This window comes from Oryctolagus cuniculus, chromosome 16 (assembly GCF_051225735.1).
Source record: "Oryctolagus cuniculus isolate XC-2025 breed Fujian yellow rabbit chromosome 16, ASM5122573v1, whole genome shotgun sequence".
Classification (NCBI taxonomy): Eukaryota; Metazoa; Chordata; class Mammalia; order Lagomorpha; family Leporidae; genus Oryctolagus; species Oryctolagus cuniculus.
This window is the reverse complement of record NC_142882.1, coordinates 7,966,736-7,991,701: the sequence shown is the minus strand read 5'-3', so window position 1 is coordinate 7,991,701 and position 24,966 is coordinate 7,966,736. Positions and strand designations below refer to the sequence as shown.

Here is a 24,966-nt window from a genome sequence, read left to right as displayed (position 1 = left end):
TTCTCCTGCCCTTGGTAGTTGTAGTGGTGAGAATAGAGATGATTTCCAGCTGATTTCTCTGCTTTCAGGTGAAAATGGGGACTTGCTCACTTAGGTCCCAAGTCCTCATAAGGGCATAAATGGGAAATACCCATGGTTGTAGGTGTAAATCTTCATGGAATTAGTGTGGATATTAGAACATTGGGGAAAGGTGTCACATAGATACGTGGCCGTCAAGATACATTGAAGTTCGTGTATCAATTAGTAATCTCTGAATTGAAAGTGATGACTGGTTCCACAGTACTTGGGGAACGTGTATTTGTGGGTATCTGTGTGTACAGGATTGCTATGAGATCTTTGTGGGAAACAAGGAAAAGTCCGATGGCTGCCCTGGATACTGGGTGTGTGGGGCTACCCCTTCCTCTTTTGTCCTTTGGGGAGTCTGATGCTTGAAGGTTCTTGGCTAACTCCTGACTGAGATTGGCCCTTCCAGATTCTCACCCATTGCACACTGTGATGCAATCCACTTGCATCATCCCAAATGTCAAAGTTTTTGGATCAAATCTAACAGAAGTTCCTCTGTGGGATCTTGCTAACCATAAACTTTGATGACATCAAGGCACCTGGGTATGGAAAGGATGGGATAAAAATGTTCTCCATCTTGTATTTTTCACCTGGACATAAGACCTCAGCTGCAGAGCCCTAGGGAAGAAAAGCTTCCAAACTCCAGGGAAGGATAGGAGGCTTGACAGAAAGGAGTCAGAAGGAAAACCAGTAGAATATTCACTCCAGTCCAGCAGAAACTCACACAGATTTGCATACACACATGAAGAGAAACACAGTATGTGTATGTAGCTGCCTGACACTGAAGGTTCCAAAACAAATGAGTTATAGGGTTTTGCACAAATTTCTTTTTCTTTAACTTTTATTTAATGAATATAAATTTCCAAAGTACAGCTTATGGATTACAGTGGCTTCCCCCTCCATAACTTCCCTCCCACCCGCAACCCTCCCCTTTCACGCTCCCTCTCCCCTTCCATTCACATCAAGGTTCATTTTCAATTCTCTTTATATACAGAAGATCACTTTAGAATACATTAAGTAAAGATTACAAGAGTTTGCTCCCACACAGAAACATAAAGTGAAAAATACTATTGAGTACTAGTTATAGCATTAAATCACAATGTATAGCACATTAAAGACAGAGATCCTACATGAGGAGTAAGTTACTCCTGTTGTTGACTTTACAAATTGACACTCTTGTTTATGACCTAAGTAATCTCCCTAGGTTCTTGTCATGAGTTGCCAAGGCTATGGAAGGCTTTTGAGTTCACCGACTCTGATCATATTTAGACAAGGTCGTAGTCAGAGTGGAGGTTCTCTCCTCCCTTCAGATAAAGTTACCTCCTTCTTTGATGACCCGTTCTTTCCACTGGAATCTCACTCGCGGAGATCTTTCATTTACTTTTTTTTTCCCCCAGAGTGTCTTGGCTTTCCATGCCTGAAATACTCTCATGGGCTCTTCAGCCAGATCCGCATGCCTTAAGGGCTGATTCTGAGGCCAGAGTGCTGTTTAGGACATCTGCCATTCTATGGTTCTGCTGTGTATCTCACTTCCCATGTTGAATCATTCTCTCCCTTTTTGATTCTATCAGCTAGTATTTGCAGACACTAGTCTTGTTTATGTGATCCCTTTGACTCTTAGTCCTATCATTATGATCAACTGTGAATAGAAATTGATCACTGGGACTAGTGAGATGGCATTGGTACATGCCACCTTGATGGGATTGAATTGGAATCCCCTGGTATGTTTCTAACTCTACCATTTGGGGCAAGTCAGCTTGAGCATGTCCCAAATTGCACATCTCTTCCCTCTCTTATTCACACTCTTATATTTAACAGCGATCACTTTTCAGTTAAGTTTCAACACTTAAGAAGACTTGTGTATTGATTACAGTATCCAACCAAAAGTATTAAGTAGAACAAACAAAATACTAAGAAGGATAACATATTAAGTTGTTCATCAACAGTAAGGGTAAGGGCTGGTCAAGCCACCATTTCTCATAGTGTTCATTTCACTTTAACAGGTTTTCTTTTTGGTGCTCAGTTAGTTTTCACCTATCAGGGAGAACATATTATATTTCTCCCTTTTGGACTTGCTTTCTTCACTCAGCATAATGTTTTCCAAATTCTTAATAGGGATCACTTTTCAGTTAAAATTTAAACACCTAAGAATAATTGTGTGTTAATTACAGAGTTCAACCAATGGTACTAGGACAAAAAATTTACTAAAAGGTATAAAGTATTACATTGTACATCAACCATCAGGACAAGAGCTGATCAAGTCACTGTTTCTCATAGTGTCCTTTTCACTTCAACAAGTTTCCCCTTTGGTGCTCAGTTAGTTGTGGCCGATCAGGGAGAACATATGATATTTGTCCTTTGGGACTGGCTTAGTTAACTCAGCATGATGTTTTCCAAATTCCTCCATCTTGTTGCAAATGACCGGGTTTCTTGTTTTTGAGGGCTGTATAGTATTCTATAGAGTACATGTCCCATAATTTCTTTATCCAGTCTACTGTTGATGGGCATTTGGGTTGGTTCCAGGTCTTAGCTATTGTGAATTGAGCTGCAATAAACATTAAGGTGCAGACAATGTTTTTGTTTGCCAATTTCATTTCCTTTGGTTAAATTCCAAGGAGTGGGATGGTTGGGTTGAATGGTAGGGTTATCTTCAGGTTTCTGAGGAATCTCCAGACTGACTTCCATAGTGGCTTCACCAGTTTGCATTCCCACCAATAGTGGGTTAGTGTCCCTTTTTCCCCACATCCTCGCCAGCATCTGTTGTTGGTAGATTTCTGTATGTGAGCCATTCTAACTGGGGTGAGGTGAAACCTCACTGTGGTTTTGATTTGCATTTCCCTGATTGCTAGTGGCCTTGAACATTTTTTCATGTGTCTGTTGGCCATTTGGATTTCCTCTTTTGAAAAATGTCTATTGAGGTCCTTGGCCCATCTCTTAAGTGGGTTGTTTGTTTTGATCTTGTGGAGTTTCTTGATTTCTTTGTAGATTCTGGTTATCAACCCTTTATCTGTTGCATAGTTTGCAAATATTTTTTCCCATTCTGTTGGTTGCCTCTTCACTTTCCTGTTTCTTTTCAAGTACAGAAACTTCTCAATTTGATGCAGTCCCAAATGTCGATTTTGGCTTTTACTGCCTGTGGTTCTGGGGTATTTTCCAAGAAGTCTTTGCCGGTACCTATATCTTGCAGGGTTTTTCCAATGCTCTCTAATAATTTGATGGTGTCGGGTCATAGATTTAGATCTTTAATCCATGTTGGTTGAATTTTTGTGTATGGTGAAAGGTAGGGGTCTTGATTCATGATTCTGCACGTGGAAATCCAATTTTCCCAGAACCATTTATTGAATAGACTGTCCTTACTCCAGGGATTGGTTTTGGATCCTTGATCAAATATGAGTTGGCTGTAGATGTTTGGATTGATTTCTGGTGTTTCAATTCTGTTCCATTGGTCTATCCATCTGTTTCTGTACCAGTACCATGCTGTTTTGATTACAACTGCCCTGTAGTATGTCCTGAAGTCTGGTATTGTGATGCCTCCAGCTTTGTTTTTGTTGGACAATGCAGGCGTACACCTTCCGGATAGGTTAACGCCGGTGAGACCTCGGAGACACCAGACGCGTTTATCGGCTTTTCAGCTTCCACTTTATTTTTCAGCAGACTCACGTTACATGTTGCGAAAGCCCGCCGTCTTCGCCTCCTCCAACCCTCTTATATCTCCCGCCCACTGTCCACCTCTTTATATATGATTCATGGAAAACATGTTACCAACTCAGCAAGAGTAAGTGTGGGAAACATGCAATAACAGGATGCTTAAAGTCAAAACAGGATCTTGCAATTAGCAACGGGCATGGTGGAAAAAAACCAGCACTAAACTTCTTTTCGGGAGGGGCACAGCTGGCCAGGCTGTCGCATTCCCTGACATCTCCCCCTTATTTCTTTGCAAAATGGAGTGGTACTGTGCCTGTCTTAGGTGACCAAGAGCATCTATCGGGCTTACCCATCATTGGCACATGAACATGAGGTGTGGAGGGAGCGTTCATGCCCTGTCTTAGGTTGCCTTGAAGACCTCTCAGAACTTACCCATCTTTGACTACCATTCCAGCAGATTCAGCCACACCTGAATCTGTCCATTTTGCATGGGGTACTGGTTATTGAATGCTAGCTGGCTTGTTTAACCACCATTTGTGTATTAACAGCCCTTGCAAGATCTGAACAATAATTGATCCTGTTGTAAGCACAATAAGAGCCAACCCTATAATAACGGCCCATTGTTTAATTGGATTCCAACTACCATTTAACATGCTACCCAAAAGACAGGACTGATTAGCGGCAAATGAAAAGTGGTTGTAGGGGTAGGTGGTAACACAAACTGCAGTAGATCGAATAACACAGGGTATGCCAACCAGGCCTAATCTTACAATAAATCTGTTCATTAACAGCTGAATAGCAGTATATCATCAAGTGCCTGGGCGGTAGATCTTGTGATGCTATCAAGTGTGGACAGTGTGGAGGTTTGGCTCACGGCCATGCCAATAGCGGCCTAACCAGCTGATAACGCTGCAATTATTGCAACGACGACCACGGTGACTCCAAAGTCTCTCCTGTGTCGAACAGCCATAGAGAAGTCCTTCTCAGACACCACAACTGGTACAGGAACCCAAATAGGAATCCACACAACCACCAGTGTTTCCGCTTCACTTAATTTTCCTTTAACACATGAGGAAATAACTCCTGTAGTGCAAGTATTATTAGTAGCATTACAGCGATACCAAAAGAAGGGAGGCTGAAGAAAAACAGGGGATGATCGTTGGGTGACGAAAAGGCAAATCAAGACAGCTGGAGAATTGGGGGTGCCTGGGGAGTGCAAGAAGGAAGTGGATTGGTAGGAGGGTAAGGAGCAAATGGCCTGTGACACTCCTGGCACCTGAGAGGTAGCGACTCAGATCAAAAGGCTATAAGTTTCCCGGTAATATTGGCTCTGTAAGAACTACCTGACTCATTCCAGTTGATAACATCTCCCATGGAATAAGTGGCCACATTAATACATGGCATAGGAAAGCCGGTATAATTATAACCACAAAGATCTGCACCAAACTTAGGCTTATGGAAGCATAGCGCTCCCGAAAGGTGGATGGATAAGTTAACCTGGCCCTGATGGGAAGAATTGACAAGACTGTTGTAAGGCACTCCGAATCTTTCACCTATGGTAGAGTTATGCAAATACACAACTGGCAGAAGGTTAGAAGAGTTAGAAACAGGGAGAGGGAGAGGTAGGGCTCTCAAGAGACCCCAATACTCATCCAGTTTGGCCATCATCGGTGACAGTGGTATCATTATTAGTAGGAGTAGGATCATGATCATCTTGCCACTCTATTGTTCTTGTCCATCTTTCTGGAGTCCAGATTGGATTTTTTTCTTCCTGTGGGAGAAAACAAACAGCGCCTCGTACCCTTCTTATTAATGGGTATGGGCCTTTCCATTTGTTATCTTGTGGGTCTTTCCACATAATCATTTTTCTAACGTGTGGCTGAGCTTCTGTCGGTTCATGGGGTTTATTACTATTGGGGGTCTGTTCCAAGATTACATGACGTTCTGCCGGGTGAGACCATCAGCTTTTTTATTTAAAAAATTTATGGTAAGTAAGGCAAGGTTGAGAATGTCTTTAGGGGAACGGGATAGTGCCCCTATTCCCCCTTTTTGTTTTAATACAAAGTTTTTCAGATACAGATTAGTGCGTTCCACAACAGCTTGTCCAGTAGGGTTATATGGGATGCCGGTTAAATGAGAGATATGAAAAGTTGCTAAAAACTCAGCAAAAGCCTTAGAAGTATAAGCAGGTCCATTATCAGTTTTTATTATATTAGGAATTCCCCAAGAAGCAAAACATTGTAACATATGTTGCATTACATGGGAGGTGGACTCTTTGGTGGCGGCGGTAGCCATAACTACTCCTGAGTAAGTATCCACCATAACATGGACACAGGATAGCTTGCCAAAGGCAGGGATATGCGTTACATCCATTTACCAAATGTGACATGGATAAAGGCCCCAGGGATTAGCTCCAGTGGGCATAGTAACAGGCTGATGAATAGCACATTTTTCGCAATTTTGGACAATAGATTTAGCTTTACGAATAGGGATATTAAACCTCATACTTAAAGTCTTACTATTAACATGCCAAAGTTTGTGATATTCTGTTGCCTGTTCCATGGCAGTGCAAGCTAAAAGGAAGCGGGAATGTTGATCCGCAAGGGCGTTTCCCACGGTGAGAGGACCTGGCAGGGAGGTATGTGCTCTAATATGGATGATAAAAATGGAATCTGATCTCCTAAATAAAGAGTGCTGAACAAGCTCAAAATAAGGAAACACTGTAGAACTTTTGGATATTAACGAAGGGGAGCCTAGCCTCTTAACAACATTAACAACATATAAGCTATCAGAAATGATATTAAGAGGACCCTCAACCATATTTAATAACTTAGCCACTACAGCTAGCTCTGCATGTTGAGGTGAGGGAGATACAGTAACTGCATGATGCACCTGACCTTGTAAAATAGCCACCCCGGTACCTCCTTTTGCTCCATCAGTAAAAGCTATGGGTGCTTTGGGAATGGGATTAGAATAAACTCTTTTAAAATAGTGTAAGGGTACCATGTCACAAAATCTAATAAAGGGATGATTGGGATAATGGTTATCTACACTTATGTCAAGGGTGATGGTGATGTGGGACCATTGCCAAGTTTCCTTAGCCCACTCCTGAATGACTACAGACTCTAATGGAAGAATGCAGGACTGTGGTCTTCTCCCTGCAATTTCTACCACTCGGTGGATGGCTTGTAAAACTAAATTTCCCATAGCCTCCGCATAGGAGGTAATAGATCTGGGCATATGGTTATGTGGGTATATAAACAACAATGGTCCTTCTTGCCAGAGTAAAGCATAAGGATAATGACTTTGTATGAACACCAAAATACTTAGGGGCATAGTGGGGTCACACTGCTGCATAGCGGTGCTCTTAAGGTGCTGTTCAAAATTTTTTAATACTGCTTTTGCCTCCTTTGTAAGTTGTCTGGGTGAATTTAGGCATGCATCGCCTTCCAGAAGTCAGAACAAAGGGTGCATTTCTTCAGTAGTCATTTTACAATAAGGCCAAATCCAGTTTAAATTTCCACACAATTTTTGTAAGTCATTTAAGGTTTTAACATGATGAGTGGAGATATTAAAATCAAGAGGCTTTACTGTGGTAGGGGTAATCCGTAGTCCTAAATATTGTACTGCAGGAACTCGTTGAATCTTTTCAGGGGATAAGATAAGATTATAATTGTTTAGGGATTGCTCTAATGCAAAGAAGGCTTTATCTAATTCTTCCTGGTTAAGAGCAGCCAATAGAATATCATCCATGTAGTGTACTATTGTCATTTGTGGAAATAATTTTCTTACAGGTGCAATAGCCTTAGCAACATATATTTGACATAATGTGGGACTATTAGTCATTCCTTGTGGCAATACCGTCCATTCAAAACGAGCATTGGGTCCTATATGATTTATAGAGGGAATTGTAAAGGCAAAACGTTGTCTATCTTCCTTGGCTAGGGGGATAGAGAAAAAACAATCCTTTATATCAACTACTATTAGTTTCCATTCTCTAGGTAGCATGGTTAAAACGGGGAGGCTGGGTTGAGTGGCCCCCATAGGTTGCATTTGTTTATTTATAGCTCTTAAATCATGAAGTAGGCAATATTTACCTGATTTCTTTTTAATCACAAAGATAGGAGTATTCCAAGGAGAAGTAGATGGCTGAAGATGTCCTGCCCCTAATTGTTCCTCTACTAAGGTTTTCACAGCAGCCAATTTTTCTTCTGTAAGGGGCCACTGCAAAATCCACACTGGCTTAGAGGAGAGCCAAGTTATAGGGATTGGCTGCAGTGCGGTGGCCCCTCCTGGAAACCCAGTCCATGCCTGTCCTTTTCTCCTTTTGGATTAATGGGCGTTGTAATACCCTGTTCCCTAGCTCCCAGGCCTCCACCTTTATATCCCATTCGCGTCATGATGTTCCATGCAGCCTGTGATCCTTGTTGTTTTCCCTTTTCATTAGTCAAGGTAAGTCTTAGTTCCTGTAGGGTGTCTCATCCCCACAGGGTAACTGGCAGCTTACAGATATATGGTTGGAACTGTCCAGAATGGCCTTCATTGTCGGTCCAAGTGAGGATGCTGGCACTCCTAGGTGGAGCATTGGTAGTACCCAACCCTACCAGTGTATTCTCTGACTCTTGTGTTGGCCAGGAGGGAGGCCAGTCATCTGCGGCTATAATACTTACATCAGCCCCAGTATCTAACAAGCCTTGTATTGTTTTTCCCTGAATGACAAGAGGCCAAAGTGGTCTGTTTTCCAATGATAAGGAGAGTGCTGCAAAATTACTTCCTTGTTTAGCTCTCTGATCTCTAATTTTTTCCCAGCATAGTAGTTGTGCTAGGGGTCTGTCATTATCTACGATAGCTGCACCTAAGGTGGCTTGAACGATAACTTTAGGTTTGCATGTGAGGAAAGTTACTATTGCTGCCTGAATTTGGAGTCCGTGCTGAAAACTGGTGGCTCGTCCAATCACTAGTCCAAAGCCAGTATTGGGAAGAGAATTTTTAGTAGGGACTACATCAATGATTTGAGGACCCATAGCTGGAGTTAATATTTGAGACTCCGTTGGCTGCAATTCGAAACAGCTTACTGTTCCTGATCCCCCTTTTTTGATTGCTGGCGCACCCAATTTTGCTTCAGGCCCCGGTGTGCTGGGGCCCCTCTCCCATTTTTTGACTCTTGGGGAATGGGGTTTCCTGCTCTATCAGTCTTAGAATAACAATCACTGGCCCAATGATTACCTTTCCCACATTTAGGGCATAATCCTGGCTGTCGTTTGTTGGGTTTATGTTGTCTACATTCCTTTTTTACATGCCTGGGTTGGCCGCAAGCGAAACATTTGTGGTCACTCACTCTATTGGCCTTAGCCATTGCCATAGCAGCATGAGCCCCAGAGGCAACATCATCCATGACATCTCTGCAAATTTTCAAAAAGGTAGGGATGTCCTTATGTTGCCAAGGCCTTAGCACGGAGCGACATGTCTTATTAGCATTTTCATATGCCAGTCTTCTCAGCAAGGGTGCGGCCTCTTCAGGAGACTCAAACAGATTGCCTGCAGCTTCATAAAGGTGGTTAATAAAATCTGCATAAGGCTCTGTTGGTCCTTGTATTATCTTAGTCAGACTGTGTTTAACTTCCCCTTTTTTTGGCACTACCTTCCAGGCCCTCAAGGCTATATCTCTTATTTGTTGTAATACCTCCCAGGGACACCGAGCTTGCACCGCTTCTGCATGGAATGCTCCCTCTCCATTTAACATATCCTCATTCCAGGCAGGTTGCCCATCAGCTCGGTTTTGTGCCGCCTGAGTACAAGCTAGTTCCCTATAAGCGGCTGACCATAAGAGATAATCTCCCCCTGAAAGGACTGCCTTGCAGACATTTCTCCAATCTTCAGGGACTAGGCCCTGAGTGCCTAAGGTTCCTAGGATAGCTTTGGTGAAGTTACCATGTGGCCCGTAGAGAGTCACTGCCTTTTGCAACTCTTTTAATGCTGTGAAATCGACCAGAGTCCACCCGCGATTTCCTTGGCGGTCTTCGGTCACTGGAAAGATCTGATGGGGGTTAAAGAACTCTGCCCAATTTGGTTTCAGGCACCGTGGTGGGTGGGGAGTTGAATCCCCAGTATTTATAAAAAAAGCGGCTTCATTGTCATTACGAGCACTTTCGTTTTCAAGTATTTGCCTTCTAGTCTGTTTCTCCGGCCCAGACTCTAAAACTATGGGCCTCATCTCGCTGGAAGCATTGCCGGCAAAACAGCAACAGCACATAGGATGATGGGGTGGTTCATACGGAGGAGCGGAGGGCATTAAGGGCAACTCTGGGTATAGTGGAAGCGATCCCAGCATCTGTGGATGTTTTGCTTTTGGTCGGGCTCCTCCAATTGCTTCCATCCTTTGTTCCTCTATATTATCTCCTTTTTCGCTACTATCATGGGAGTCTTCGCTGAGCTCCTCCAGTAGTTCAGAGCCTTCATCTAAGAGTTCCCCGATCTGGTCATCCTCTGACCGTAAAGCAGTATCTATCAGATACCACAAGCGGATCACTCCCTCCTTGACTCCAGCGTTTTGCAATTCACGTCCCACCGGTCTCCACCGAACCTGTGATAAATCTCCTTCTTCAACAAACCAAGGACAAGTTTTATATAGTATCCTCGTAAAATTGCACACAGCTAAACTCTTTACGGGCATCCCCGTTGCCTTTAAAAGGCGGCTAATCAATAGGTGCATTTTCGTGGTGGACTGTGTGTTCCCCATTGTACCACGGTATTCCTAGGCTTTTTCCCCTAGACTCCCGTCTATAGACATTTTTTTTTTTCTTACCTTCTTTCCGCGTCGCAGCGATCCGAGTCACGACACCAGTTTCAGGTGTACACCTTCCGGATAGGTTAATGCCGGCGACACCTCGGAGACACCAGACGCGCTTATCGGCTTTTCAGCTTCCACTTTATTTTTCAGCAGACTCGCGTTACATGTCGCGAAAGCCCGCCGTCTTCGCCTCCTCCAACCCTCTTATATATCCCGCCCACTGTCCACCTGTTTATATATGATTCATGGAAAACATGTTACCAACTCAGCAAGAATAAGTGTGGGAAACATGCAATAACAGGATGCTTAAAGTCAAAACAGGATCTTGCAATTAGCTACGGGCAGGGTGGAAAAAGCCCAGCACTAAACTTCTTGTGCTTGTACATGTTGGGAGGGGCACAGCTGGCCAGGCTGTCCCGTTCCCCGACAAGTCAGGAGCTTCTTCTGTCTCACACTTGGTTGTAGGGTCCCAAACATTGGCCATCCCGCATTGTTTTCCCATGTGAAATAGCAGGGAGCTGAATTGGAAGTGGAGAAGCTGGACATAAATCAGCACTCATCTAGGATGTTGCACCACAGGTGCATTCTTAAGCTCCCGCACCACAGTACCTCTCCCAGAGCAGGTTTTCGGGCAGCTCTGGGGTTGCCACCTCCCCACCATCACCGCGAGCTTGAGGAGGCCCTTGCCCAGACGGCTACTAGCCCCTAGCTTGAGATTTCTGCTGATTCAGGATCCTGTGCACCACTGGTTCAGTGAGGCTTTTCAGGCAACACAGAGGCAGGACCTTCACCTTGCATTGGAGCCCTCAGTGCTTTCTGTCGGGGAACGGGACAGCCTGGCCAGCTGTGCCCCTCCCGACATGTACAAGCACAAGAAGTTTAGTGCTGGGCTTTTTCCACCCTGCCCGTAGCTAATTGCAAGATCCTGTTTTGACTTTAAGCATCCTGTTATTGCATGTTTCCCACACTTATTCTTGCTGAGTTGGTAACATGTTTTCCGTGAATCATATATAAACAGGTGGACGGTGGGCAGGAGATATAAGAGGGTTGGAGGAGGCGAAGACGGCGGGCTTTCGCGACATGTAACGCGAGTCTGCTGAAAAATAAAGTGGAAGCTGAAAAGCCGATAAGCGGGTCTGGTGTCTCCGAGGTGTCGCCGGCGTTAACCTATCCGGAAGGTGTACGCCTGCACTGACTCCTGGCTCCTGGCTTCAGATCAGCCTAGCTCTGGTCTTATTGTCCATTTAGAGAGTGAAACTGTGGATGTAAGATCTCTCTCTCTCTCTCTCTCTCCCTCTCTCTCTCTTTCCACCTCTCAAATAAGTAAATAAATATAATCTAATAAAAAAGAGGCCATAAGGTCTCCCTACATGGTATTTAGCACAGACCTGGGGAAAAATTCCAATCCATTGTCATATATGTGTGCACTCTTAGGGTCTGAGGGTGGCCCTGATCCCCTAAAGGAACCCAGACTTGTGCAGAAGAGCAAGAACAGACTCCCTAACCCCCACTATTGTTGGAAGGCAAAGACAAAGTGAATGTGGTTCTGCAGCTCCAATGTTTGTCTAGTTTCAATGTAAGGGGTTCCAACTGACTCCAGAAGACCCAAGACAGAGATATTTGTGTAAAGCATACTCTGAAATAACAGTTAAATAATTATTGCCTCTGAGGAATGATTGTGCATGGCTATATATTTTTTATTTCTAATTTTTGATTTAATTTCTCATGTCTACACATTGTGCAATAAAGGGATAAATGATGCTTCCACATGGAAAATAAATGCCTATGCATTTCTAATTAAAGTATGAGCAGTCCTAGTTTAAAACAAAATAAGGAAACAAGCCAAGGCAGAATAGAATACATTCTTCACAGAATGAATACACATATGTGTGACTCAATTATTACTTGCTCATTCTTCTACATTTCCCCTGATTCCTCTTTATTCCACAACATATCTTCCTACTTTTCTTCTTCTTCCTTTCTCTAAAGGTCTCCAAATCTGTTGGAATTCAAGTGGAACTTGTAACAGGATCAACTTTATAATTCCAACTTTGACTCTAAAAGCAGTTGGTTATTAGTTATTTTAAATTTTGAAATTGTCAGTTCTAATTATTGAGAGCTATAAGTCAAAATAAATTGTTTTCACTTTAATATTGCTTTTTTTTTGAACAGTCATCAACTATATCATGATTCTCATGTGTTTGGACAGATGGGCTGTGAGCACCAGTGTATGATTTAAACCCGTGGAGAACTTGTACTCTTTATCTAGGATTGTCTCCTACAACAAGAACTTCATGAGCTCTACTCCCCACCGTGTCAGGTTGGACCCAGTTGAGGAACTTCATTTTCTTTTCCATAACTCTGTTCATTTGTATTACCATATTCATTTACCTAAGGGAATCATTTCTTTCAGGGAGGCTACTGGCTTCTGCCCAATGGTTTCCCCTCCATAATGTTCTAGTGCTTGAAATGTTACTACATTGCTCTTGGGTTTTCTCTCCCTAAAATGTCAGGAATTCAATCAAATTAACCAGCTGAGGATCTTCCTTAGTGGGGAAAATCCTTCAAGGACCTAGGTCACAGTTCCAACTCAGGACATATCCCTTTTGGTTTCTGTCTTGGAATCTACATTTTTCAGTGTGAAGGAAATGGAATTTTAAATGCAATCAGCTTGTATTGACTTAAAGGAGAAAGAATAAGGGGAAGAAACTTCACACAGTGCCACAAGACCTGCACCACCTGAGAAATGCAGAAAGAGGAAGCAGCAGGGTTAGGCAGAGACACCTGTCACCACTACAAGGAGGTGCTGATCCTTGACCCCCACACATACCAACTGAGGCTGAAATCAGAGCATGTGCCCAGCAGTCCCAGGGTATTCAGAAGCCATACTGACTATTCTAATGCAGTATCAAATTGGAAAGCCTTGTTTAAGCAGAAGTCAGAGCATCAGTGAAACCAAAGCAAACACAGACACAGCCCCTGTCCAAACCATCTGTGCTCACATGGCCCCCAGAAAACATAAAATACAAATGGCGGTAAAGCCGCATTTCTAAATCTAATACCAACAAGGTTCAAGTTGTATGATGAGACTCAGTATGAGCAAGATTCAAATTGCCAGATTATACCCAGGCAAACTGGCTTGGCAGAATAACAAGGGTAAAGTTAACTCTCATCTAACGTTGGGGTGCGGTGTGAAACAACGAGGCTGTATTCCCTAATGGAGGGTAGAGATGTGAGGTACTTTTCCAAGTCAGAGGAGACAAAAGAAAGAAGAAAGATTATTTTACATTCTAGGAAAACTGGGCTTCTCCACAGCGAGGTGCTGGCAGGCCTCACTGGGCCCAGGAACATCCCTGGAAGGTCCACATCTCACCACAGAACGCGGCAGGGATTCTTGCATTCCCCTTGATGAGGCACTGAGAGACAGCTATGAGGGAAATGCAGCGCCCTCCCTAAGGCTGGGACAGCGCGACTCTTACCAAGGTCTCAGTGACCCAGCATAGGGACCAGAAGAGGCCACATTGGGCCATGAAGGGCACCTGTGTAGGATGCAGTTCTCACCTCTCTTCTCTCATGAAAAGCCTTAGGTGCCTCCCTTGGCTTCCGGCATCCACTTAAGACTCAAAGCAGGGGCTAGAGATGGCTGGTGTGTGGGTCTCTGCAAATTCCCAGAGTGGCAGGGAGGGGACAACCTGACAGGCTAAATTTCAAAGAGCCCCTGGGGGGCAACTTCAGGTGCATTCAGGCAGTCTCTGGGCCGGGTTCCAACCCAGCACCATGGGTGCCCTCTGGGGGCAGCAGACAGCGCTGACCCCGATAGAAAGTTAGAAAGGCAGGAACAGGCCTGACTTAGGTAGAGGTCAAAACTGCAGGAATGTCGCACTCCAACAGCACATTTGTCCCATTTCAATCAGATGACTCCACCACACCGCTAAGGGTCCCTGACACAGACATGATTCTGAGCAGGACACATCTGACAGAAGACTGTGGTGGGAGCTGCCTCAGCAGTAGGATTGTGGTGGTTTTCCTTTATAAATGCATCAAAACTGGATTTATTTCCCCTGTGCCTACTACTTGCACCTTAAAGGCGGGAATGTGACTTCCACATGGAAAATAAATTTCTGTGTTTCTTTTAAAGATAGATACAGGCCTGTGGTAATAGAGAAAATGGATGGAAAGCAATGCATTCAAGAATATATTCTTCAGATAATGCACAAACACCATCAACCCAACTAATAATACTAAATAATATATCATACTAAATAATATATCATCAAGAAGATATCATTATCACATATAAAGCCAGAACATTGTTTTTAAAGAGGTCGATGTGAAAGGTATAGAATCTATTAGTGTAATTTCAGACAATTCTTTGGACATTACAATTAAAATCGTTGTCACATGCATTGCCGTATATGCACACATCATATTTCTCAGGATCTATCTCAGCTGCTCCACTTCTGATCCAGCTGTGCTAATGGCCTGGGAAAAGCAGTGAGGATGGCCCAAGGGTTTGAGTTCTGTACTCACATCTGAATGAGTCAGATGATGCTCATTCCTTCAGTCTGGTCCAGCTCTGGCCATTGCAGACAGGAGTCAACTAAAAGATAGTAGATCTCTCCTTCTTTGTCTCTCCCTCATTCTCCAAAACTCTTTCAAATAAATTCTACAAACTTGGATTAGCCAAGTGAGCCATGGTGCCAGGCCCATAGAACATCTTACTCCAACTGATTTAACTGTTGCCAGAATCTAACTATTACCAATCTGTTTCCAAGAAAACTGGAATGATACCAAGTATATGGTTAAAGTATCTACTCATCCATCACAAGCTAAAGCTGGAAAATCTTCATGATATATGCGATGATCATATCTTACTGCCTAATGGAAAAATATGAGAAATTCTACATAGTTTTCAGGAGTAAAAATTCTCCATTATTGATTTCTGTTCATTTTTTACAACACATGTAATCCCACAGATCACTTGGTCAGAGTGCCAGTGACACTGAATCTTTCTTATGTTTTCTTGAATACAAAATAATGTTTAGTGTAGTTGAAAATCTTTATCCTTCTGAAGATCATTATGTATTAAAATATGATAATTACTACCTGAAGGTAGGCAGAATTTTCTCATCAGTCACATTCCACTTCTTTTTTTTCTGTCAAAGATGAAGACTTTTGAGACAGGTGTTAACTTCACCATGAAAGAGGCACTGAATTACCTGTCTGATTGGAAATCTCATTTTCTAAACAAGGTGTGCAATCAAAACAACAGGTAGGCTTTCCCTCCAGAGCATTTTTACTGAGTCCAGGGCTACAACTCTCACTGCACTGAGCATGGCATCTGAGAAAACTCAGATGGATGTAGGTCATAGTTGGGACTGTTATCTAAACTCCAAGTAGGGTATTTAGTCCTGGACAATCTATGCTCTTAAATTGTAAGTACCTGTTTCTAATACACTGATTACATGCCATATTGACTCTGTGCCATGAAATAGACTCAAAACATATGGAAGAACAAGTGTCTTTGTTATCCTTCCTCAGATGCCACACGCACAAGAAACATATATAGGTTGGAAGGGGAGTGGATTAATGTCTGTAAAGGTCTTTTTATTAAGCCAAGTGACACAAAATACCATATCAATGGTGGGTAACAATGTGTAGTGTGAATCTTAAAATTAGGAACAGATTACCCCTTTAATTTCTGTGGCCCACTCTATTACATCCTCAAAGAGAGACAACTGTTGCTCATGGGGAAGAAACACTATTTTCACCTTACATCCAACAGCTTTTGGAAAATTACAGAAGTTGAGAATGTCATACTCAACATCCAATTTTCTCTTTTGATTCAAATTCACTAGGTCACCAGCAGGATTGGCAAATTGGAGGTGCTTGAGAAACAGGTGCAGCTAAAAAAATGTGCCATCCTCTCAAGTGACTGCTCAAAAATTTGTACAACAAATTCAAATTAGAGAACGTAACTCTTGGTCTGTAATCACAGCTACACAAAGGAACAGTTTTGTAGCAACCCTATGAATTCAAAGAAACCAGATACAGAACTAAATCACAGTAAGTCAGATTTCAATCATTTTCATTAAGAAACATGAGCAAACAAAATCACTAGGTGTGAGATTCAGACAAAAGCTACACATGCTCTATTGTTTTCTCCATGTATCTATGGTAACAAAGAGTAAAATGAAGTTACCCATATACAAATGTGTTCAAATTACATATGATCATTATCTCCAAATTCTAGGTATTTCATATATATATATATATATATATACACACACACACACCTTACAGGGAAGATGCTGCATTCTTTATCACACAGCAATGATTCTTTTTTTAAACTGTTATTTAATGAATATAAATTTCCAAAGTACAGCTTATGGATTACAATGGCTTCCCCCCCATATCTTCTCTCCCACCCACAGCCCTCCCCTTTCCCTCTCCCTCCCCCCTTCCATTCACATCAAAATTCATTTTCAATTCTCTTTATATACAGAAGATCAGTTTAGCATACATTAAGGAAAGATTTCAACAGTTTGCACCCACATAGAAACACAAAGTGAAAAATACTGTTTGAGTACTAGTTATAGCATTAAATCACAATGTACAGCACATTAAGCACAGAGATCCTACATGAGGAGTAAGTGCACAGTGACTCCTGTTGTTGACTTAACAAATCGACATTCTTGTTTATGGCGTCAGTAATCACCCTAGGCTCTTGTCATGAGTCGCCTAGGCTATGGAAGCCTTTTGAGTTCACCAACTCTGATCATATTTAGACAAAGTCATAGTCAAAGTGGAAGTTCTCTCCTCCATTCAGAGAAAGGTACCTCCTTTTTTGACGACCTGTTCTTTTCACTGGGATCTCACTCACAGAGATCTTTCATTTAGGTCTTTTTTTTTTTGCCAGAGTGTTTTGGATTTCCATGCCTGTAATACTCTCATGGGCTTTCCAGCCAGATCTGCATGCCTTAAGGGCTGATTCTGGGCCAGAGTGCTGTTTAGGACATCTGCCATTCTATGGGTCTGCTGTGTATCTCGCTTCCCATGTTGGATCGGTCTCTCCCTTTTTTATTCTATCAGCTAGTATTTGCAGACACCAGTCTTGTTTATGTGCTCCTTTTGTATTTTAGTCCTATCATCATGATCAATTGTGAACAGAAATTGATCACTGGGACTAGTGAGATGGCATTGGTACATGCCACCTTGATGGGATTGAATTCGAATCCCCTGGTATGTTTCTAACTCTACCGTTTCAGGTAAGTCAGCTTGAGTATTTCTCAAATTGCACATCTCTTCCCTCTCTTACTCCCACTCTTATATTTAACAGCAATCATTTTTCAGTTAAGTTTCAACACTTGAGAATAACTGTGTATTGATTACAGTATTCAACCAAAAGTATTAAGTAGAACAAACAAAACAAAATACTAAGAGGGATAATGTATTAAGTTGTTCATCAGCAGTCAGGGCAAGGGCTGATCAAGTCAGCATTTCTCATAGTGTTCATTTCACTTTAACAGGTTTCCTTTTTGGTCCTCAGTTACTTGTCACCGATCAGGGAGAACAAATGGTATTTGTCCCTTTGGGACTGGCTTATTTCACTTAGCATAATGCTTTCCAAATTCCTAACAGGGATCACTTTTCAGTTAAATTTTAAAAATAATTGTGTGTTAATTACAGAGTTCAACCAATGGTACTAGAACAAAAAAAATACTATAATGGATGAAGTATTACATTGTACATCAACCGTCAGGACAAGAGCTGATCAGGTCACTGTTTCTCATAGTGTCCATTTCACTTCAACAAGTTTCCCCTTTGGTGCTCAGTTAGTTGTCATGAATCAGGGAGAACATATGATATTTGTCCCTTTGGGACTGGCTTAATTCACTCAGCATGATGTTTTCCAAATTCTTCCTTCTTGTTCCAAGTGACTGGGTTTCATTTTTTGATGGCTGTATAGTATTCTATAGAGTACATGTCCCATAATTTCTTTATCCAGTCTACTGTTGATGGGCATTTGGATTGGTTCCAGGTCTTGGCTATTGTTAATTGTGCTGCAATAAACATTAGGGTGCATACCGCTTTTTTGTTTGCCAATTTAAATTCCTTTGGGTAAATTCCAAGGAGTGGGATGGCTGGGTTGAACGGTATGGTTATCTTCAGGTTTCTGAGGAATCTCCAGACTGACTTCCATGGTGGCTTGACCAGTTTGCATTCCCACCAACAGTGGGTTAGTGTCCCTTTTTCTCCACATCCTCTCCAGCATCTATTGTTGGTAGATTTCTGAATGTGAGCCATTCTAACCTGGATGTTTCTAATGAACGTCTCAAGTTTTAAAGTGATCATAGGCAAGATTAAGTGTTAGAGTGGTCATGTAAATGGGATTAAGTGTTTATTACTACTAATAATAAAGTTAAAGAGGAATAAATGCTCCAACATGGGAAGCAGTCTGTACAGCGGACTCATAGAGTGGCGATGGCTTTGAGTAGAATTCAGTGACCTCAAGATCAGCCCTAAAGGCACTCTTGTCTGGCTGGAAAGCCCAGAAGAGCATTTCAGGCATGGAAAGCCAGGGCACTTGTACAGAAGGTCTCTACGTGGAGATCCTCCCTGGGTGAGATCCCAGTGGAGAAGAGTGGCCATCGAAGGATGGACTTTTCTCCGGAGGGAGGAGAAAATTTCCATTTGCTTATGGCCTTGTCTGAATACTGATGGAGTTTGTGGAACTCAGAAGGCTTCCATGGCCTAGAAATCTCATGTCAAGAGCTTCAGGTGATCAATGACCTCACACGTAAGAGTGTTAATTGTAAAATTAACAACAGGAGTCACTGTGTACTAATGTCCCATGTAGGATCTCTGTTCTCAAAGAGCTACAATAGTAACTTTAATGGAAAAACTTAATCCCAAAGATTTGCTTTGCTGTATTGTGTGATAGTATGCATCCTAAGTTCTAGTTATGTCTAAGTGTCAGACTCCATTGCCTGTGTTTTTAGATATTTATTTAAGGTTTAGTAAGTGCCTCAAATGTGAAATCTTGCATACATGTCTCTCTGTGAAATTCCTATCTAGTATGTTTTTACATAGGGTCAGATATTTAAAGGCAGCCAAGGAGATTTCTGAGAATGGCAAAGTTCTATGGACTTTGGATTCCAAGATTTGGATTCCAGGCTTTTGTGTATAGCTTTAAAGATGCCCTGACACAGTCTCCGTACTGAAAATGGTAGCTGCAAAACTTGTTCCAGAGAACTAAGGAGCTTCTAAATAAAAGCTCCAGTATTGGGAATTGCTGATGACAGGATTCTATGGAACTTGGATTCCAGGATTGGATTCTGAACTTTTGTATGTAGCTTTAAAGAGACCCTGATGCACTCTGTGCTGAAAAGGGTAGCTACAAGAGTTATGGATTCCAAGATCTGGATTCTAAGCCTTTTGTTTGCTTAAAAGCCTCTGAAACAGACACTGTGCTGGACAAGGGAGAAGCAAAGGTGTTCCAAGGAATCAAGGAGTTTTTAACAAACACTCCAACATTAGAAATTCCTGAGCAAGCCATTCATAAGAAGATCCTCTTCAGATCAGTTTCAGCTTATTTATTTATTTTTATTTATTTATTTATTTATTTATTTTTTGACAGGCAGAGTGGACAGTGAGAGAGAGAGACAGAGAGAAAGGTCTTCCTTTTGCTGTTGGTTCACCCTCCAATGGCCGCCGCAGCTGGCACGCTGCGGCCGGCGCACCGCGCTGATCCGATGGCAGGAGCCAGGAGCCAGGTGCTTTTCCTGGTCTCCCATGGGGTGCAGGGCCCAAGCACCTGGGCCATCCTCCACTGCACTCCCTGGCCACAGCAGAGGGCTGGCCTGGAAGAGGGGCAACCGAGACAGAATCCGGCGCCCCAACCGGGACTAGAACCCGGTGTGCCGGCGCCGCTAGGCGGAGGATTAGCCTAGTGAGCCGCGGCGCCGGCCCAGATCAGTTTCAGCTTAAATAAAAGGGAGCTGACCAGGTGCTAGTGAACATGGCTACTTCTGTGAAATTAGGACTAAAATTCTACCTCTTAAGCCTTCACAGGTGAATGCAAAAGACATTCCTGACTTTTCCTATAAGCCAATCAGAAACCTTAGAACTCAACTTCTGGGAGTAACTGACTATGCAGGGGCATAGACCTTGGGAATGATCAGGACTACTCCACCCCACAAAGCAAATTTGTTAGACAGGATAGACAGAGACATACAGACACTGCATATGCAGGACCTGCACTACACCCCTCATGAGCAGGAAGCAGTTACAGAAGAGATGATTCAATGGCCATCAACTCCCCTTAGGATTAAGGGGATGGAGTCTCTGAGGGGGTACTGTATTAGGCACGTGTACTCTAGTAGGCCAGACCTATGAGATGAGACCCTGAAAAATCCAGATGCTGAATGGTTTACTGATGGCAGCAGCTATCTGAAGGAAGCAGTTAGAAAGGCAGATGATAGAAGCCCAAGCACTACCACACAATACTTTAGCCCAAAAGGCAGAGCTTATTGCATTGACTAGGGCTTTACAACTGAGAAAAGTTTAGCGAGTTAATATATATACAGATTACAGATATGCTTTCCTTGTGTTACATGCACACACAGCAATCTGGAAAGAGAGGGGCTTACTGACCCCTGTTAAATATAAAAAGGAGATACTGGCTCTACTTCAGGCAGTACTGGAGCCTTTAGAAGTGGCCGTCATCCACTGCAAGGGATATCAGAAGAGAGATAATTATATTAACCAGGGAAATGCGTTATCAGATAGAGCAGCTACATAAGAAAGTTTGGAGATGGCCCTTATACGTCAATCTGTGGAAGTAGCTAAGGAATCTCACTATACGGAGCCTGAGATTGAAGGGGCCCAACAGCGAGGTTATACTAAAAGTCATGTAAGGCCACCTCCCCTGTTGACTCCTGTGCAGAGGAGGGGAACATAAACAGCTGAAGATTGGCAGGGTGATTTTACCAATATGCCCCCAACAAGCAATTATAGGTACCCTCTAGTCTATATTGTTACCTTTACAGGATGGATAGAGGCCTTTTTGACCCGAACGGAGAAAGCACACGAGGTGCTTAGAGCCTTGTTGAAAAGACATTGTGCCATGCTATGGACTCCCACGGTCACTACAGAGTGAAAATAGACCTTCATTTGTATCTAAAATAACCCATCAGAACCCAGCAGCTTCTGAGAATAGTGATAACCATGCAGGAGACACTGAGAATGCCAGTGACTGAAAGAGATCCAGCTCATGAAGTGAACTCATTAGAAGAGATAGGCAGAGACTTCCAGACTGAGAACAGGCAGGGTCTGCACCCCTAATCAGCAGGAAGTAGCTACAGAAGATGGTGACTGGACGCCCATCAATATCCCCTTAAGATTAAGATCTGGAGTCTCTGAGGGGGGAATGAAGTAGGCAGGCATACAGGTTAAAATTTATCAGATTTGTGAACTGGAAGACCACGCCTTCACCACACCCCTGTGTGGCCTCATTCCCCTACCTGGCCACACCTGGGTGCCCACCAGCCAATCAGGTTAATTAACCACTCCCCTTTGGAAGTGGGTTAAAAGCTGGGCCATGGTGTGGCCCAGCCTGCTCTTCTTCCCTGGCCTCTTGCCAGAACAGGGCTTGCTGTAGCCCTGCACCTCCAGGGCTCATGGCCTTTGGGCTGTGTGCTCTAGGCTTCCTAACCTAGATGCTCATCCACGTGGCTGGTTCCTGGTGCTTGGTATGAACCCCTATTCACCTAACTCCCCTAAATAAAGCTCTCACTCTCCTATGCATCTTTCTCACTAAATAAAAGCTTAAAATGTACCATGCTGCCTCGTTTATCTGTGCCTGTATTTAGAATTCTTCTTTAAATATTAGGCAAGAACCCTCTTGGGCTTGTTAATATTGGGGATTTAGTAATAAGCCTCTGGTGAAATCGTAGGCACCCCAAATTCCAGTAGCACATGTGTCACCCCAAATAGTATTTCTAGGGAACTTTAAGGGGCCCCATTTCAGGGTAAAATTTAGGGGGTCTTGTCCAATTTCAACTGGCCATGCCCCGATCTACCAGGTAAGACATCAGAGTACACCCCAACAATCTCCCTGTTACAGTAAATTTTCAAGATGATTCTGAGGCAAGATTTATTTGAAGACATTGATTTAGGAAAAACCCAGGATATTAACATACACAAAGAGTTTAGGCATTGTCTAAATAATTTCTCTTCAAGAGTCCTTCAAAAAATATAACATACAAACTACCTAAAAGGAAAACTAAATATCTCAATTTATTGGGATTAAGAAGATCATACCATACTTGATCAACTGGATTGTCAGAACAAGGAGAGCAAACAAATTAACTTTCTCATCAAATGCTGGAGTCTCAGTGAGGTAAGACTTTCTATTCCAAAAAAAAAAATTTCTACAATGTATTGTTCAAGTGAGATACAAATTTCCAGCCCAAGGGAGAAAAGGTACATTAGAATTATTTTACATTTTGGGATTACTAGGTTTCACCAAAATGGTGGGGAAGAAGCCAGGAGGATGCTCCCTCCTCATGATTCTCCAGGGAACTGCCCCCACTACTGCCATATCATATCACTGCCAGATGTAGGTGCTCATCCTCTGACCTCCACAAACACTACTGAATGTGAAGGCAGAGAGTGCATCCACCAGCACTCCTACTGTTTCAATGTACCCTCCTGGCTAATTCTGATGCCAGGTAAGATCTGAAAGCAATGTTTAACAAAATATTAAGGTGATGAAGGCAATCAGTATAAAAACATCAGACAATCATTGTCAAAATATTTTGTTTATGTGCCACTCACAAAATGCAAAATACAAACCACCATAGGCTGCAAATGAAATTTTAGTGCCAGCAAGATTAAAATGATCAAGCCGGCGCCGTGGCTCAATAGGCTAATCCTCCACCTTGCGGCGCCGGCACACCGGGTTCTAGTCCCGGTTGGGGCGCCGGATTCTGTCCCGGTTGCCCCTCTTCCAGGCCAGCTCTCTGCTATGGCCAGGGAGTGCAGTGGAGGATGGCACAGGTGCTTGGGCCCTGCACCCCATGGGAGACCAGGAAAAGCACCTGGCTCCTGGCTCCTGCCAGGATCAGCGCGGTGCGCCGGCTGCAGCGGCGGCCATTGGAGGGTGAACCAACGGCAAAAGGAAGACCTTTCTCTCTCTGTCTCTCTCTCTCACTGTCCACTCTGCCTGTCAAAAAAAAAAAAAAAAGATTAAAATGATCAAATTATACACAGATAAATTGGATAAGCAGAAAAAAGACAAAGGGAAAAGTGAATTAATTTCTCATCTAATGTTGGGGAGTGAATGAACAAGACTTGCTATTCTGAATTTTGTATATATACAAAATTAGAAATTCTCTAACATAGAGTACAAATAAGTGGAACTTTCCCAACTTAGTGGTTAAAAGTTAAGAAAAATTGTTATGTAGGAAGTCAGATATGAGCTTATGTGTGTGTGACATAAAGGCCTAAATAGATGTCTATGTCCAGCATATGCATCTGCATCTCAAAGTCATCCCAAAACCCAGTGTTCCTATCCTGCCCTGGCCCTTCCTACCGGACAACCTGCCAGGTGGAGGTCCCCCACTTCTGCCTGATAACCTTCCAGGTGCAGCCCAGTATCTGCACTTCAAACGCCCTCCCTGCCCTTCCTCTAGGGGGCCTGGCCCCAGCCAGACTTCCCCCTGTCTGATAACTTCAGGGAAAAAACTCAGAAGTTTTTCTATTTACACCCAAAAAGACCTTTGTTCCAAGAGGAGCAGAGGTGGGGAAGCAAGACCCATCTCCTTAACCGGGCCCCCCCCAGCCCCGGCCTCAACTGGACTGTGCACTCAGCCCTCTGCCTCTCTGTTGAGCTGCCAGCCTGGCCTGGTCAGGGGTAATCTCTCTCTCCACTCAACCATGTAACCTCACTCCTTCCCCCCTCCCCCATCAGAGTGACTGCTCTCTCAGGTCCTGTCTGGAGAGGTGCCCATCCATTCTTATGGATGTCCCTTCCCTAATAAACTTTGCTACTTTTTTTACTTTCCACTACTCTGTCTAACGCCTGAATTCTTTCTTGCGTGAACATGAACCCTGCATTCTCTTGTAACAAAATAAGTTTACTTCATCTGTTTGCTCCCACACAAAAAGATAAAGGGAAAAATACTGTTTGAGTACTAGTTATAGCATTAAATCTCAATGTACAGCACACTAAGGACAGAGATCCTACATGAGGAGTAAGTGCACAGTGACTCCTGTTGTTGACTTAACAAATTGACACCCTTGTTTGTGGAGTCAGTAATCACCCTAGGCTCTTGTCATGAGCTGCCAAGGCTATGGAAGCCTTTTGAGTTCACCAACTCTGATCATATTTAGACAAAGTCATAGTCAAAGTGGAAGTTCTCTCCTCCATTCAGAGAAAGGTACCTCCTTTTTTGACGACCTGT

At 43.0% G+C, this 24,966-nt stretch overlaps 1 protein-coding gene across 1 annotated transcript in view; it reads right to left on the bottom strand.

Moving 5' to 3' along the window:
• LOC127482634 (vomeronasal type-2 receptor 116-like) overlaps positions 1-10,381 on the bottom strand; it is a 48,468-nt gene extending 38,087 nt beyond the window's left edge. Inside the window, exons 1-2 of the mRNA XM_089316338.1 lie at positions 9,164-10,381; positions 4,606-4,843 (exon numbers count right to left, since the gene is read on the bottom strand). Of these exons, the coding sequence (XP_089172464.1) occupies positions 4,606-4,843; positions 9,164-10,381 (1,456 nt within the window). The remainder of the gene's footprint in view (positions 1-4,605; positions 4,844-9,163) is intronic.
• Positions 10,382-24,966: the final 14,585 nt, after the last annotated feature.